The following is an 18295-nucleotide window of genomic DNA, read 5'->3' as shown; positions in this document are numbered from 1 at the left end:
TTCCAGTTTCCAAGAAGGGACGTAGGACAGATGTACATTATCGTATCTGTTGTAAAATTATGTAACATGTTTTGTGTTCGCATATTATGACATTTTTGAAGAACGAAAATCTCCTCTATAAAAATCAACATGTATTCCGCAAACAGGGATCTTGAGAAACTCGGGTTGTTCTGATCCTCCATGACATACGCAACGGTGTAGAGAGCGGAGCTCGGGTTGGTGCCGTGTTCCTTGACTAAGACGTTTGACACCGTCCCACACTGCCATATAGTGAAAAAATAGGAGCTTTCACAGTGTCGAACCAGATCTGCGACAGATCTGCGACTGGAAGAAAGTCTTCCTTGCAGACAGAACTCGGCACATCGCTCTTAACGGAACAAAATCGACAGACGTAAATGTGATTTCCTGAGTACTCCAAGGAAGTTACTGTTTACAATGAGTATAAATCATCAAGTAGAAGGCGTCGGAAGCTCTTTAAGACTGTTGGCAGACTGTGTGGTTGTGTATAAAGAAGAATCAACGTCAGAAGACAGTATCGATTTGCAGAATGACCTGCAGAGGATTGATGAACGGTGCAGGCTCTGGTAGTACCTGAATGTAAAAAGATGCAACATATTGCACATACACAGGAAAAGAAATTCACTACTGTATAACTACATTATTGATGCAAATTGCTGGAAATAATATCTACCGTAAAATATCTAGAAGTGACTACCCAGAGAGACGATAAATGGAATGACCACATAAAATAAATAGTAGGAAAAGCAGATACCATACTGAGAGTTACAGAAAGAATCTTAAGGAAATGTAATTCATCCGCGAAAGAATTGGCTTACAAGACGCTTGTTATACCAGTTCGTGAGTATTGTTCATCAATCTGGGGTCTCTACCTGATAGAACTGATAGAAGAGATAGAGGATATCCAAAGAAGAACGGCGCGTGTCATCATAAGATCGTTTAGCACACGAGAGCACTACAGACGTGCTCAATCAATTCCAGGGGCAGACGCTACAAGAGAGGTGTTGTGCATCACATAGAGGTTTACTACTAAAATTTCGGGAGAGCACTTTCGGGAAGAGTCGGACAACATATTATTTCCTCCCACATACATCTCACAAAATGATCACGTCGAGAAATTAAAGGTAATACTGAGGCTTATCGACAACCATACTTCCCACGCGCCATTCGCTAGTCGACCAGGGATGGGGGGAATCAGTTAGTGGCACCAGAAGTATCCTCTTGCCGTTAGGTTGTTTGCGGCTTATGGTGTAAATGTAGAAGAAACTAGTGCTTTCGGTCAACTAGTTAAATTATTCATTGGGAGACATTGAGAAACGTCACGCGACGTCCGCACAGAAACTGTCTCCCCGCGGAAGAAAAGACGATGAAGAAAATAAAAAGCGGTTAAATGGCGGACCACAAGTCCAAAGTTCATGGTTGCGATTCCCGTTCGCTCCGTGGATTTTAATCTGTTGTCAAGTGACACCATGGTTTGGAATCCGCTTAAACTGTAGCTCCGTCAATAACTGGCTGGGGAAGTCAGTTCAAAGATGAGAGGAAGACAACGGTAGATCACTTCCAACACGACCACGCCTAGTAAAAGCAGGGTGGTGTTCAAACCAACCTTCGGGTTATTAACAGCTTTACTTTACTACTTATACTTTCTCAAACATGTTAGTGGTATTCTGTGGAAAAACTGCGTGGAAAATAATTTAGTGCAGCGAAAGTCTTAGCACAATAATTTAGTTTCAAGTGCAAATGAGAGACAGATTTTGGTTTTCCTTAATTCCCCTCCGCTCCTCCTCTGCCCCTTCCACCGTACCTACAATGTCACGAGCAAGAAGGAAGGCAGGAAGTAAAGTTAGGGTGGCAATGCGTCATCACATCGAGGGTAATTTAGACGGATCACAAGTACATGGCGGCGCCCACGAGAAACACGGGCCCTGCAACGATATTGTGAAGTCACACTTGTCCTCCACACTTCTCGAATTTTCGGCTCGGTGCAGGGCCCACTAGAAATCAATATGCAATTGAAAAGGTACACCCTGAAGGTCTTAACTTTGCTGTGTGCTACCCAAAGCTAGCATGCACTTATATGAGCATTCAAGAATTATTAAACTCGTCTGAAATAGTTCCTCTCTCCCCGCTGGAGACGGCTGCAGTGTCACGTGCTGTCACATACGCGCCACGGCCTGTCTCGTGAGCCTCAGCACAGCGGGACAACAGATGGGGAAATCACCCATGGCGTTGTTGATGGAAAAATCTCGATATTTGTCCGTCAGTGATAAAGTTTATTAGAGACGGAGCACTAGGTCGGTATAACGGCCATATGAATGGACCTACCTTTTCCTTTTCAATGGAACTATCCCGAACTTCGCTTTAATCGAACTAGGAAAATCACGCGAAACGTATATCTGGGTGGTCAGATAGGCATTTCAATCCCACTGATGTCTGGTGTTCTCCTAGTATTTGTTTTCTGTCCTTAAATTATGTGTCACTATGACCGACTTCAAGTTGGATTGTGGTTCCAAGTCCACGATAAATTATAGGTTCAGTTCATGCACGCATGTCCGAAGGAACATCGTATCGTTTTCTTAACAACACAGGCCCTGCAATGTTGTATCCATCCGCCAATACCAGGTAGCGACTTTCAATTAAAACGTCCTCCCCTGTACGAGAATTACATAATGTGTGTACGAGTACAGTTGTGACGCAGGGTCGTCGACGTATGGAAGTTTGTGTGGGGCCGTGATTCGTGCACGGTTTGCCAAAGCGGCTATGGCGATCGCTTGCGTAAAGCGGGAAATCCAGGTTCGAGTCCTGGTGCGGCACATATTTTCATTGTCGTCATTCCCTCATACAGCTGATGGTTGTTCATATTCGCAAGTGCGGATATATTTCACGCAATTGTAGGCCCCCCTATAACTGGATGGGTATATCAGTTGAAGTGTTGGAGGGGCATAAGGGCATGCCAATCAGAACTGAACTAGAACAGTCAATGATGTTCCATCTGCATTCAAAGAAAGAGTACTGTAACAGATGACAGTCACGCTGATGCATTGTTTACTAAAAGCATCAAGTAGTGTAGATATCTGAGAGTTGTTTCCAGTTGTCTTTTCTTGGACATTCCACGCATTTGTTGAGTAGTACTCAACCACAGGGTGATAGCACGAATTTTTAAATGGTGCATTTAACTTTTTTGTAGTTTAGCCATTCCGACTGCGTGACAGGCTCTTATTTTGATATATTATTGATGTAACGAAATAATATACGAATATTATCATCTACGTTTCTTGTGACGATCTGGGGCAGTGACAGTGAAGAAGTTTCTTTTCCAGTGACTGCTAGAAAGGCGACTTGCGCTTTGCAGGATGAACCAGTCACTGCATGCTCTAATATCTGTCCTTCCGTCTGCCATCTCCGTTAAGTGACCGCTTAATGAAGGCCATGGTCGATTCCTTAATTGCAGGACCAGTACTGTACGGCCTCCTCAGCCTTCGTAGTCGACGAGGTCACACACCGGACCCAGCAACGCTGCTTACTGGATTGCCATATATAGCTGACGCCGGCTTCTACTGTATCAGACACATACAGGCGCGTCTGACACGGCAGATCTTGCAAGCTGCGAAATATTCCAATTTTTTCTAGTAAATGGTTGATGAAAGTAATAATCATCTGAAAACACTAACAAAATTTATTTTTTGATCGAAAAAAGTGTACCTTTTATGACATTTCGCAAATTCACTTTCTATGACATTTCTCAAAACACCGGAGAGGACAATCTGGGCCAAATGTGTACTCTCTTCTTGTTATCTTCCAGGCGAAACCTCTTGCCTCTGTTTTATTGACGCATAGCAGGCAGTGCACATTCGAGGGCGTGCTGAAAAGTAATGCCTCCGAATGTTTACGTAAAATCTCTTAAATCTTTCTTTTTAAAAACAAACGTTTACAGTCACATTTTTATTATTCATGTCTACATAATTATTTATCAATATAGTCACCTTGGTGACGAACATATTTCTCCCAACGAGAGACTAGTTTGCTGATACCGTCACTGTAGAATGTTTTACTTTGTTGACGGAGCCACAACCTCACCTCTGCTTACACAGCTTCATCACTGTCAAAGTGTAGTCCTTGAAGATGCTCTTTGAGTTTGGAAACATATGACAATCGGATACGGCCAAGTTGGGAACACAAGGTATCGGATTGTTGCAGATGACGCAGTGCTCGTGTGTGGTCTGGCATTGTCGTGCTGAAGGAGAGAGTGCTCCACGGACGGACGATCTCTTCGAATTCTAAACTTGATTACAGCAAGCGGTTTCTCACGTACCGGCATAGTTGTCTTACACATGGTCATGTGAAGCCCTCCAGTTCGGAGTCCTCTCGCGGCAGAGTTCTGCATATACAGGGTGTTACAAAAAGGTACGGCCAAATTTTCAGGAAACATTCCTCACACACAAAGAAAGAAAATATGTTACGTGGACATGTGTCCGGAAACTCTTACTTTCCATGATAGAGCTCATTTTACTACTTCTCTTCAAACCACTTTAATCATGGAATGGAAACACACAGTAACAGAACGTACCAGCGTGACTTCAAACACTTTGTTACAGGAAATGTTCAAAATGTCCTCCGTTAGCGAGGATACGTGCATCCACCCTCCGTCGCATGGAATCCCTGATGCGGTGATGCAGCCCTGGAGAGTGGCGTATTGTATCACAGCCGTCCACAATACGAGCACGAAGAGTCTCTACATTTGGTACCGCGGTTGCATAGACAAGAGCTTTCAAATGTCCCCATAAATGAAAGTCAAGAGGGTTGAGGTCAGGAGACCGTGGAGGCCATGGAATTGGTCCGCCTCTACCAATCCATCGGTCACCGAATCTGTTGTTGAGAAGCGTACGAACACTTCGACTGAAATGTGCAGGAGCTCCATCGTGCATGAACCACATGTTGTGTCGTACTTGTAAAGGCACATGTTCTAGCAGCACAGGTAGAGTATCCCGTATGAAATCATGATAACGTGCTCCATTGAGCGTAGGTGGAAGAACATAGGGCCCAATCAAGACATCACCAACAATGCCTGCCCAAACGTTCACCGAAAATCTGTGTTGATGACGTGATTGCACAATTACGTGCGGATTCTCGTCAGCCCACACATGTTGATTGTGAAAATTTACAATTTGATCTCGTTGGAATGAAGCCTCATCCGTAAAGAGAACATTTGCACTGAAATGAGGATTGACACATTGTTGCATGAACCATTCGCAGAAGTGTACCCGTGGAGGCCAATCAGCTGCTGATAGTGCCTGCACACGCTGTACATGGTACGGAAACAACTTGTTCTCCCGTAGCACTCTCCATACAGTGACGTGGTCAACGTTACCTTGTACAGCAGCAACTTAAAACTTCTCTGACGCTGACATTAGGATTATCGTCAACTGCACGAAGAATTGCCTCGTCCATTGCAGGTGTCCTCGTCGTTCTAGGTCTTCCCCAGTCACGAGTCATAGGCTGGAATGTTCCGTCCTACCTAAGACGCCGATCAATTGCTTCGAACATCTTCCTGTCGGAGCTCCTTCGTTCTGGAAATCTGTCTCGATACAAACGTACCGCGCCACGGCTATTTCCCCGTGCTAATCCATACATCAAATGGGCATCTGCCAACTCCGCATTTGTAAACATTGCACTGACTGCAAAACCACGTTGGTAATGAACACTAACCTGTTGATGTTACGTACTGATGTGCTTGATGCTAGTACTGTAGAGCAATGAGTCGCATGTCAACACAAGCACCGAAGTCAACATTACCTTCCTTCAATTGGGCCAACTGGCGGTGAATCGAGGAAGTACAGTACATACTGACGAAACTAAAATGAGCTCTAACATGGAAATTAAACGTTTCCGGACACATGTCCACATAACATCTTTTCTTTATTTGTGTGTGAGGAATGTTTCCTTAAAGTTTGGCCATACCTTTTTGTAACACCCTGTATGTAGACATGTAGAATAAAAATGTAGAATATTAGTAACGTTTGTTTTACTCGGAAAGCTTTAACAGTTTTCACATTAAAAATTCGGGGGCGTTACTTTTCAGCACGCCCTCGTACCTTGAATTTTCTCATTTCCGATTCTCTTTGTGGAAACACCACGTGTGTTGACACGTTTTTCACTCAATCGGAAGGAATGCAAAGCAACGATTTAGCAGTTTTCTCTCTGAAAGTTCTAATTTTGAGTTCTTGTTTGTTTTTTGTGCAATAGTTATGTGTTTACAACAGGTACGCCAGTAAGGTAATCCGTGGACAGTTTTCTGTACCGTTTTAACCATTTGCGAAGTTGCTTTGCATAAGAAGATATCTGCTTACAGGGGTCGAGTCCAGTCTTTTATTTGTAACAAACGAAGAAAAACTCTGGTTTCTATTACCTATTAAGACGATATCTCCCTCGGATACAACGGCGCCAGAAGCAATTTCACTCTCCTCTATCTTTTTTAATAGTCACTCCACCCCCCTCCCCATATCCTATTGGACCAATGAGGCCTCCTCTTGTTATCTCTCATTTGATTGTTGCGTATCGTCGCAATACACTATCGCGACAATAATTTCTGAAGGAGATGTGCAAACATTTGCGTAGCTTTAGCTGTTTAAACCCCGCGAACCATGAAGGCCCCAAAGATTGTCAAACGTTCCAGTTTGGCGGAACTACACTACTGGCCATTAAAATTGCTACACCAAGAAGAAATGCAGATGATAACGGGTATTCTTTGGACAAATATGTTATACTACAACTGACATGTGATTACATTTTCACGCAGTTTGGGTGCATAGATCCTGAGAAATCAGTACCCAAGAACAACCACATCTGGCTGTAATAACGGCCTCGATACGCCTGGGCATTGAGTCAAACAGAGCTCGGATGGTGTGTACAGGTACAGCTGCCCACGCAGCTTCAACACGATACAACAGTTCATCAAGAGTAGTGACTGGCGTATTGTGACGAGCCAGTTGCCCGGCCACCATTGACCAGACGTTTTCAGTTGGTGAGAGATCTGGAGAATGTGCTGGCCAGGGCAGCAGTCGAACATTTTCTGTATCCAGAAAGGCCCGTACAGGACCTGCAAGATGCGGTCGTGCATTATCCTGCTGAAATGTCTATCACGGGAACAATAACCAGTGCTGAAGTACAAACGAAAGTTAGTATAGTCACTTGTCATATTGTGCACCCTGTTTCCCTCCACTGATGGCTCAAATCTTGTTCTGTTAATACATTGCGTTAGCATTGGACATTGTTACTGCATTAGTGAGATTCTTAAAATTAACTAACTATCGGACTCATGTCTGATTACTGTCACTTTATAGCCGGAAGACACGGAAGAGTGGAATAATTTTTTTTACACGTTCGTTCGTAAAGCACAGAAGCGGTATACTTCTGGACGTGAATTTTCAAAGTGATAAATATTCTCATTGCAAGGCCTCACTGCGTGCAGTTGAAGGTAGAATCCGTCTTCCGAGCTTCCAGTCATGGTCGACGTCGATGGCAGCACCTGTGTTCGACGTCAACGTCCAACAACCACTTACAGACGGTAGGTGGTAGCACTAGCAGTGGAGGATATATAATATGTGTCGGGAGGGGGGTAAAACTGTGCTGTCGTCGTATTGCGGAAACGGAGCGATTTATTTGACGTCCAAAAGGGCATGATCATTGACTTTCGGACCAAGGGTGGAAGCATTTCCGAAACGGCTAAATTTGCAAATTGATCGCGTGCTGTCGTGGTTGTCGCCGAGGCAACTGAGGTTCATCACGGGTCGCAAATGGCAAGGGCAAACGCCGGTTCAAAATGGTTCAAATGGCTCTGAGCACTATGGGACTTAACTGCTGTGATCATCAGTCCCCTAAAACTTAGAACTACTTAAACCTAACTAACCTAAGGACATCACACACATCCATGCCTGAGGCAGGATTCGAACCTGCGACCGTAGCGGTCTCGCGGATCCAGACTGTAGCGCCTAAAACCGCTCGGTCACCCCGGCCGGCTGCAAACGGCGGCTGCGGAGGTTTGTGCAGATGAACAGACGTACAACTGCTGAGCAACTGACTGCCCTCGTGAACAAACGGGCTACCGAGGTCACCGAAAGTGTCTCCTCAACAACCATTCAGAGAACGTTGCTGCGGATGGGCCTCCGCAACAGGCCCCTGGTTAATGCAGCCATGCTGATAGCTTTGGACGAATGCTGGAATCTCCACGATAGTTCTGCGACAGGATGTCTACTGAGTGGAGACAGATGATGTTCGAGATCAATCACGTTTTATGCTCCATCGTACAGATGGTCATTGGTGGGTACTGCGAGAAACATCTCAAAGGAAATAAGGAGGGAGATTTATGGTGTGGGGAATGTTGCACCAGGATGAGTTTCACACAGCATTTGGAGAATTCTTTCGTGACGTTCCCTGGGTGATCTCGTCATTCTGGAAAGCACAATGGATCAACACAGGTATGCATCTATTCTTGACAAAAGATTAAAAGACGTTATAGGAATATGTAACGGCTTGGGAGATTGCAGAAGATGGCTAAAATCTCTGGCTTTATTATAAAAAACTGAGTGAGAAATTAAAATCATAAAATAAGACAAGACGTTGCGGCAATATTGTATAGGAAAAAAGGGTAAAAATAAAAGCAAAAAAATTTAAAGGACAAAATAAAAAAAGCACTTCAACACGGTTATATACTATTGTGTTCATAGCCAGCCTTAAAACTGGATAAAATGTGAAGAGACGTTCGTATTAAAAAGCGGTCGGCGGAGCCTCCCGCACTGTTGCGGCTTCCTTCAACGGTCGGAAACCTCACGACTAAAATATTTGTCGAAAACATAACGCTGACGTGATGGGTCGCAAAGCTCACTGTCGGGCAACCCACGACACCTTCTTCCAGGTGGGACTCATTGTCCTTCCTCCGGATCCCGAAAATAGGCCGTGGCATACTCAATAACCAAAGGACAGACACACAGTCACGGCCAGGAAATGATATATTACAAAGTAGATTATAGTCTGGGAGACGAGTCTTTGGTATTGACAGCTCGGTAGCGTCTTTCCGTTGCCTAGCGACCGCAGGCAGGCAGCCAATGACGGCCTGACTTTGAGCGGGTAGCAAGGGCCACGTTGCCGCTCTGAAACCCGGTCGCGCGCGCTTATGAAACTTACCAGTGTCTCGCGTGCAGGCGGTGCGGTCGTTCGTCGTTTGTCTGAAGTTGAATTCGCAGTTTATTTCGTTTTTGTTGTTTTTAGTGTTTCTTTGTTTATGTTTCGTTGTAAACAATGTCTAGTGCGGCGGGTAGTACCAGCCCAACACAAGAAGTGAAACGGAGGAAGAAAAGTGTGCTACACACCCAGGCCCGTGAATTCGCGTGCTCTGTGATGGATTACTTTGAGAAAGAAAAGGACAAAGGTGGGCCCTTAATTCCTGTTGTTAGGGTTGTGAAGAGAACTGCAGCAGCATTGAAAATAAGGAAGAACACTGTTGTAAAGATAGGGAAAGAACAGTATAGTGTAGATTGTGACGAGAGTGGCACAACAAAGCTGCACACACCAGGAAAGAAGCGACCGAGAAATAAGCAGGTGACAGCTTTGGACGATTTTCAGAAAGACGCTATTCATCGTCATATATACAGCTATTATAAGAGAAGGGAACATCCCACTCTATCTAAATTACAGGTGTCGCTTTAGAAAGACGATCTTTTTAAAGGGAGCAAATTTTCATTGTGTACAGTGTTGAAAGACATAGGCTTCAGCTATTCACTGTTTAACGGACGCAAAATATTAATGAAAAGGACAGATGTAGTTGCATGGCAGTGCAGATTTCTGCGCAGGATCATGGGTGTGGAATTCGAAAGTATAGTGTGGTTAGATGAAACTTGGGTCAATGCCAGCCATTCCTTACGTAGAGGCTGGAATAATGGAACGCCCGTGGGGACAATGGCAGTGCCTGTTGGCAAAGGAGGGCGTATTATTGTCTTACATGCAGGAACATCGAAAGGTTTTGTGCCAAACTGCTTGAAAATGTTTCGGTCAAAAAAGACGGGAGATTACCATGAAGAAATGAACGGTGTAGTATTTCAAGAATGGTTCGAGACATCGCTTATGACGAATCTGACAAGTCCATCAGTGATTGTTATGGACAATGCGCCTTATCATTCCGTTGTTCACGATAAGGCACCAACCTTGGCAACAAAAAAAGACGATATCATTCAGTGGTTGAAACGGCGAAAAGTAGATTTCAGAGAAGATTTAAGGAAGGCGGAACTGCTCGAATTTGTGGCACAAAAGAAACCCCAATTTCCAACATATGTAATTGACGAGATTGCTAAAAGGCACGGGCATGAAATCGTTCGGCTTCCTCCATACTACTGTCACTTCAATGCAATTGAAGGAGTGTGGGCGCAGATAAAAAATTACATTGCTGCAAACAATAAAAAATTCACGATCTCTGAAGTGGAAACTCTCCTTCCAGCAGCTATCAATAAAGTGACAAGCGAGACGTGGGCTTAAATTGTAAACAGCACTGCAAGTGTCATCAGAGAGGCGGCCAAAACCGAAGGGGTTGTGTAAGAATGCATCGAAAATTTAATTACACATCTGGCAGAGAGCAGTGATAGTTCGAGTAGTGCTGAGGAAGACAATGTCAAATCAGATTCTGACAGTGATGTGAGTGGTGTTTTTCCATTACAGTAACTACAACGTATTCAGGAATGTAAGGAGGGAGTTTGCTATCGATCTACAACCAGATCATCATATTGTGAGTACTTTCTTCAAATTATAACTCTTAATACACTGACCAATTATTCTGTAGCTTTTAGTAGAACAAATTAATAATGCTAATACTTAACAATGGAAACCAAAACTGCTAATGTTCAACAACTTGCGAAAATAGTTTTCATTTCAGTTGTGAAGTTTAACAAATAACTTTATTATGTTTCAGCATCTTAGATACTTGTACTAAATAGCTCTTATCAGTTTTCGAGTTAATATATTTCAAGCATCAACTTTAAATAAATTTACGCGTACCAATACGACTTGTATTTTGTCTCGCTTTTATTTCTGCTGCTAGAGAATGCGTGTAGCAGACAGGGCGCCGCGTGCTGTGAGCCACGTTCGGCAACAGCGCCGTCTGCCCGCCGGAACTGTCAGTACCAATCACTCGTGTCACGGACTATAGCGAACTGAATCCATTATCTTACCTCAGGAATGGCGATAACAATGTTGGCGTTCCCTTCCCCCAGGTAATGCCAACTCTTTTTTTCCAAGTCCTCCATTTCCATCACGGCAGGTGGACGGTATCTGTAAATTAAGACCGAAAACAAAATTTTAATTCTGCTTCAAGCGAATAGATAAACTAACTACCTGGGCGTATCAATATGTATTCTTTATTTAGAGGCAGCATTGAGTGTCTGTGCAGACACTGTGTGGAGAGCACCTACGTGCCCTGTTCCCACGCTATGCACGCATCAGCTGGTGTAATGCGTGTATCTAGACTCTAAATCAGTCAATAATCTGTGATTTTTCTTATAGGCCTACTTAATCGCGATGTAACAAAACTTTACACAACCGTGTTGTAGTTTACCATTTTACTTTCAAATCAATATTCAATTTCTGAGACGCAGAAAATTTTGAGTTGAAACTCAAAATTTTCTGTAGAAAATAACAACATACTGTTTACATGTTGTCAGAAAGTGAATTGGGAAATGAGAAATGTACATGAGGAACGAATCTTGAATTTTTGAGTGATTAAGGCTGTCTGAGCGTATGCAGAATGTTGTGCGATAAAAGAGTAGGTCACACATAATGAGTTGAACGTAGCGTACAAGCGGCCGGTACTTTTGTTGGAAAAGTAATAAATATCCCTACGCTCAATCTTAAGACACGTAACGATATGGTTAATTAATGTTAACTTGGCGTTTTTGAGAAAATATATGAGAAATGGGCGTAAATTTTATTTAAGGCTTGTGGTTGGTTAGAAGAGTTTTTACCTGGTTATAAGAGAACAAACAGAGCTTTCATTGGCTACTGCTGGCATCGTATCCCTCCAATTAAAGTTTAATTATTCCATTTGGAAATGATAGCATTCACTTTAAGTGTGTTGCAGTCTTTTTTTTTAATTATGAAATTTACTCCCGGAAAGTTAAATTTTTCCAAATGTGAGAAACTGTTCCAAGGCACGTGGTCATCTGCCTTGTAAAATTTTTGGAACATTAAAGAAACTCAATTCATTTGCAAGTATCAAGGGATTTGTGATAACAAGACATTCAGTTTCAAGGTACAAAATGGACTGACGAAGTATGGCTTAAACCCCACACGTTATGCAAGAGTTTTAAACACGTACGGAATTTTACTCATGATAACAGGCTGTAAGTGAAGAATTGACAATATCCTCCAAATAACTTTAATATACGAGGGTTGTCCAGAAAGTAAGTTCCGATCGGTCGCGAAATGGAAATCTCAGTGAAAACCAGAAACTTTTTTTGCAACAGTTAGGTACACCTTACACCTACTTCTCTACATAGTCGCCGCTCCAACTTCGAGTGTTGTCGTAGTGTTGTATCAACTTTCCAATATCCTCGTCGTCATAGAAAGCAGCCGTCTGTGCTTTCGGCCAGTTATCTGCACTGGTCTGCAGCTCGTTGTCTGTGGAAAAATTTTGTCTTCATATCCAGTGGATCTTGTGAGCAGAGATGAGACTCAGGGGGAGACAATTACGGACTGTATTGTGGGTGATCAAACACTTCTCATCGGAAACGCTGCAGGAGCATCTTCATTGCCCCTGCAGTGTGCGGCCGAGAATTGGCATGAAGAAGGAACAGCTCGAAGGTTGTGTTATGTGGGCTGCATGACACAGGCGAAATCTCTAACCAGGCCCTCATACTTAGCGGGAGACGCTATTCCCTACGCATTTTTACGTGCTCACTGTTCACTCACTAGAGACATGGTCCAAAACATCTGCGCAAAGCTTTACCGGATTTTCCCAGTGGTTTCCATTCGGCGCCCGATCGGAACTTACTTTCTGGACAACCCTCGTATTACATAGCGCTTAAACATGTAGAGCTCTCAATATGTACAAACGCTCCACAAAACACGATCTCATGTCTCACAGCTAAAAAAAAAAAAAAAAAAAAAAAAAAAAAAAAAAAAAAAAAAAAACAAACAATAGAAAATGCCAGAAACTGCTTATAGTGGTCTCTAGTGTGCAGTACTTTATGTGATTCTAAAATCGTTCACAAAAAGAGACACCGACCAGGAAGCATCATGAGTTTATGAGTACACAATCCTCTAGATAGAGCACTCTCGACTTCTGCACAGACTAAAGTTTCGGGAATAGCTATTCGCCAGAGAGCAAGAATGTCTCTGCAGTGGCCCTGACAGTTATTGTAATATATTGTGAAAAACGCTTTTTAGTGAAAAACAACGTTATCTCAGATTGTATAAAGTAGAGATGTGCAACGATATACGATTCTGATGACATTTCTGAGAACTTATTTTGGTGATTTGAAATTTGACATGCCATTCTTACTACACGCCGTAACTAAACGTGACACATTCCGTAGACTTCACTCATATACATCATATAATGATCAAATAATAAACTGTATAGTATTTTTGCGAGCATAACAAACTACTGAATACCGTGTGCAATACAAATTGTTACTAAACGGACTCTGTCGTGATTCCTTGTCAAATGATCACGGGTCCTATACACAGGGTGTCCAGAAACAGTCTGAAAAGCTTGTAAGGGTGTTGCAGGGTAGGTTATGTTAAGAAATACGGGTAAAGAAAAGAAATCGATACGTTGCGCCGTTTCCTACTTAATTAGCATGGAAGTTACGCAATCAGGCTGTTGCGGGCGAAAATCAAGCGGCCCACCAGAGACAGTGGCGCCAAAGGCGTACTTCGTTTGGTTTCCTATAACCGAACAAGAGAGCGAGACAAAAATTGGACATGGGACGATAGCAAGATCGAAACCGAGCGAAAGGCTGAGCAATGTTGTGCGCTGTTATCTACGCTGTGAGAAGAACTGACACTAATTGTATCATCCGGGCCTCTTAAATTTGTGCGCGCAGCGGCCTGATTGGCTAATTATCTCAGAAAATTCTTAACATTTTCGTAACAATATCTCATTACAATCTACCCTGCAACGCCATTACAAGCTTTTCAGACTGTTTCTAACCATCCTGTAGGTAGTGGCTGTTGGAATAAGTATCGTATGAATGATTTGAAGAGTGCAGCAACAGTTGAATTTTAAATTGTATTCCATGAGCAGTGCGTCAGAAACTTGTAGCTGCAGTTATAATACGGACTTGGTAGAAGTTTTTGTGACATTATTATTTGAAAATGTAAATCAGTTTCGTTCAAACATGTTCTTACATAAATTATAAATTATTAGAGATCCTAATCCCGAGGTATAGTAGAATGAACTTTGAGCAAATTAATAGTAAACATGATGCAACCTAGAGACACATGTAGTGCCGTCATTTATTCGTAGCTTTTCTTGGCTGAGTTACTTCGTGTGTCGCCCTACATCGGGCAGCGGAATGTGCGGAGCTTACTGCGGTAAGTGAATCTTGCGGGAACATTTTACGAAAGCAACAACAATCCCTGCCACCACACATAGTAGATTGGCGGAAAACTACATATTCTGAACCCGGAAATGAACACAGAAACTGCTTGGGACAGAATAATCGTAGTAAGAAAGACTGAAAACATAGAGAAGATGTTCAGGATAACATATGAAAATGATTCATCAAGAAAGACAAGAGAAGACAGCTGTAATGAATTACTTATTCACTAAGAGACTGCACAGCGGGAGATGACTGGTGCGTTCCTAGTTGGCAGGGGACCTTTTTGTGTGAGCAGGAGACCGTATTTTGAGTTGCTGAGCACGCCGTATGGTTCCGCTAAGCCATAGGGTCGCGCCAGAGGCAGATAACAGGAGATAAGTGTATATTATTTTGTCTTGGGCTTGCTGGAATAAGAAGAACTGTCAGCAAGGAAGGGCATAATAATTCGTCAGTAGTGAAAGAAGTGGTTCGGTAAGTTTTAATGTGTCTGTGGGGTGCGAGAATTGTCGGGGGGGGGGGGGGGGGGGGGTGGCTGACACTAGGGAATGAGGAAGCAATTTTGTTTGTACCCGCGTAGCAAACGACGAAAAGTAATTTTCAGAGTAGGAGTAGGATAAATTCTGCCTGTAAATGAAAACATAGGTGGCAGTTTATATGCTAATGTGAATGAATCGAACGGTTTTAGTAATTTGTATTTAGTGTCCACTGCAAACTGTCAATAAATGAAAAGGAAACCAGGAAAGATTATATTAAATTTGCAGCGTTTCCTTTAAAGCAAGTAAAATTGGAAGAGGTAAATGAGGAGAGTATTAAATTTGCAGCGTTTCCTTTAAAGCAAGTAAAATTGGAAAAGATATATGAGGAGAGTAAACAGGAAAGTATTCAGGAAACGTTTGCAACGTTAGTGTTACCGATGAACAAAATTTTGGATGAAGTGAACAGAAATGTTGATGACGCGAATCCACATTAAACAAAAACTTAACCATGAGATTAAGGATGTTTCTTGTGAACTTAATAATGTAATTTATCAACACTTTGGTAAATTAGCTAATGAATTAAATAATTTCAGATCTGAAATTAAGGAAATAATTGAATTCCAGGCTTCTGATTTAAAGCAACCATAGAAACAATATTTGCATCAATTTAGTAATTATATTCAAGAACAAACTTTTCATGTTAAGGAAGAATATAACATGTCGTCAGCCAACCACATGGTTTGAAGTTTGGGCGTGGCCGACAGACGTGTTCGGATAGCCTAATGGTAATGCGACCGCACTTGGGATAAACGAGAACTCCTGGTTCGGCACAAAGTTTTATTGTCGTCATTCTATTACACGGAGAGGTGACGAAAGTCATGGCATAACGATATGCACATATACAGATGGTGGTAGTGTCGCGTACACAAGGTATAAAAGGGCAGTGCTCAGGTGATTCGTGTGAAAAAGGTTCCAACTTGATGATGAGTGCACGGCGGAATGTTATTTGGAGCTAGACGCATGGGACATTCCATTTCGGAAATTGCTAGGGAATTCGATATCCGTGATCCACAGTGTCAAGGGTGTGTCGAGAATACCAAGTTTTAGGCATTACCTCTCACCACGGACAACGCAGTGGCAGACAGCCCTCACTTAACGACTGAGAGCAGCTGCGTTTGTGCAAAGTTGTCAGTGCTAGCAGCCAAGCAACACTGCGTGAAATAATCGCACAATACAGTGTAGGACGTACGACGAACGTATCCGTTAGAGCAGTGAGTCGTAATTTGCCGTTAATGGGCTATGGCAGTAGGTGACCGACACGAGGGGGGTGCCCAAGAGAAATACGGGCCGTGAAACGAACTTGTGACGTCACACCAGTCAGCTTGTCCGCCAATCTTCGCGAACGCTCGGCTCCTTGCAGGGCTCTCGGGAAATCAATATATAATTGAAAAGGAACCCACTAACGGTCTTAACTTAGGTTAGCCGCGCGGTCTAACGCACTGCTTTCCGAGCAGGAAGGCGTGCCAGTCCCCGGCACGAATTCTCCCGGCAGATTAGTGTCGAGGTCCGGTGTGCCGGCCAGTCTGTGGATGGTTTTTTAAGGCGGTTTTCCATTCGCCTCAGTTACACTATATCGGCGATTGCTGCGCAAACACTTTTTACACGTACGCGTACGACATAATTACAACGCAAACATTGGAGTTACTCTCGTCTGGTGTGAGACGTACCCGGAGGGGTCCACTGGGGGCCGAACCGCACAATAGCCCTGGGTTCGGTGTGGGGTGGCAGTGGGGTGAATGGACTGCTGTAGCCTGTTGTGGGGTTGTGTCCCACTGCAGGCTACGGCGGGGACGAAGCCTCTCCGTCGTATCTAGGTCTCCAGTTTCATACAATACAAGACAATACAAGGTCTCAACTTCGTCTTGTGCTGTCGAGAGCTTATATGCACTTAAACGCGCAGGCAAGAGTTGTTTTACTGGTTTGAAATACTTATTCGCACCGCGCCAGAGACGGCTGCTGGCATTCGTAGATCTGCCGAGTCACGTGCTGTCACGTACGGGCCACAGCTTGTCTTTCTCGTGAACCTCGGACGCGAGTGCCTTTGCTAGCAGCAAGAAATCGCCTGCAGCGCCTCTCCTGGGCTCGTGACCATATCGGTTGGACCCTAAACGACAGGAAGACCGTGGCCTGGTCAGACGAGTCCCGATCTCAGTTGGTAAGATCTGATGGTGGGGTTGGAGTGTGGCGCAGACCCCCAAAGCCATGGACCCAAGTCGTCAACAAGGCACTGTACAAGTTGGTAGTGGCTCTATAATGGCGTGGGCTGTATTTACATGGTCCAACCTAACCGATCATTGTCTGGAAATGATAATGGTTGGCTACTTACGAGACCATCTGCAACAATTCATGGGTTTCATGTTCCCAAACAACAATGGAATTTTTATGGATGACAATGTGCCATGTCACCAGGCCAAAATTGTTCACGATTGGTTTGAAGAACACTCTGGAAAATTCGAGCAAATGATTTGTCCACCCAGATCGCCCGACATAAATCCCGTCGAAAATTTATGGCACTTAATCGAGAGGCCATTTCGTGCTCAAAATCCTGCACCTGTAGCTCTTTCGCAACTATGGACGGCTATAGGGGCAGAGTGTCTCAATATTTCTGCAGGGTACTTTCTACGACCTGTTGAATCCGTGCCACGTCGAGTTGCTGCACTACGTCAGGCAAAGGAGGTCCGACACGATATTAGGAGGAATCCCATGACTTTTGTCACCTCAGTGCACAGCTGATGGTTGTCCATATTCGCTGTTGCGCGCACCTTTCATGTATTTTATAATGGCTGTAGTCACCGCAGTGCCGGTTGCTTCGAACATGATATCGTATTCCGAGCGGATAGCCAAAGTTTAAATCCGTTAGTCAAACCATTTGTGAGAAAAATGAAGTGGCTATATAATTCATGAATAGAAAAAGGGTGATACGGTTGACGAGGAAGAAGTTCTTGGAGTTCGAATTTATCTGTTTGTGGTGTCAAAGTTTTGTGACAAACAGGATTTGAAAAAACAAAAACAACGTGAACGCGGAGGAAAAGCGGGTAAGATGATTTGCTAAACGAGCAAAACACAGTGCACAATAAAATTAAAAAGGAATTTTCTCAAGAATGTGGAGTAACACCCGTCTACAAGAAGGGCAGCAGAAGTGGTCTACAAAACTAC

General features: G+C 43.5%; 1 protein-coding gene across 1 annotated transcript in view; it reads right to left on the bottom strand.

The window, feature by feature from the left end:
* Positions 1-18295, bottom strand: part of LOC124722840 (inositol-pentakisphosphate 2-kinase-like) — a 113698-nt gene that overhangs the window by 43532 nt on the left and 51871 nt on the right. Inside the window, exon 2 of the mRNA XM_047247960.1 lies at positions 11232-11331. Within this exon, the coding sequence (XP_047103916.1) occupies positions 11232-11312 (81 nt within the window). The 5' untranslated portion in view covers positions 11313-11331. The remainder of the gene's footprint in view (positions 1-11231; positions 11332-18295) is intronic.

This window comes from Schistocerca piceifrons, chromosome X, assembly GCF_021461385.2.
Source record: "Schistocerca piceifrons isolate TAMUIC-IGC-003096 chromosome X, iqSchPice1.1, whole genome shotgun sequence".
In the NCBI taxonomy this organism is placed as follows: domain Eukaryota; kingdom Metazoa; phylum Arthropoda; class Insecta; order Orthoptera; family Acrididae; genus Schistocerca; species Schistocerca piceifrons.
Note: the sequence above shows the minus strand (reverse complement) of the source record. Positions and strands in the feature narration are given on the sequence as shown.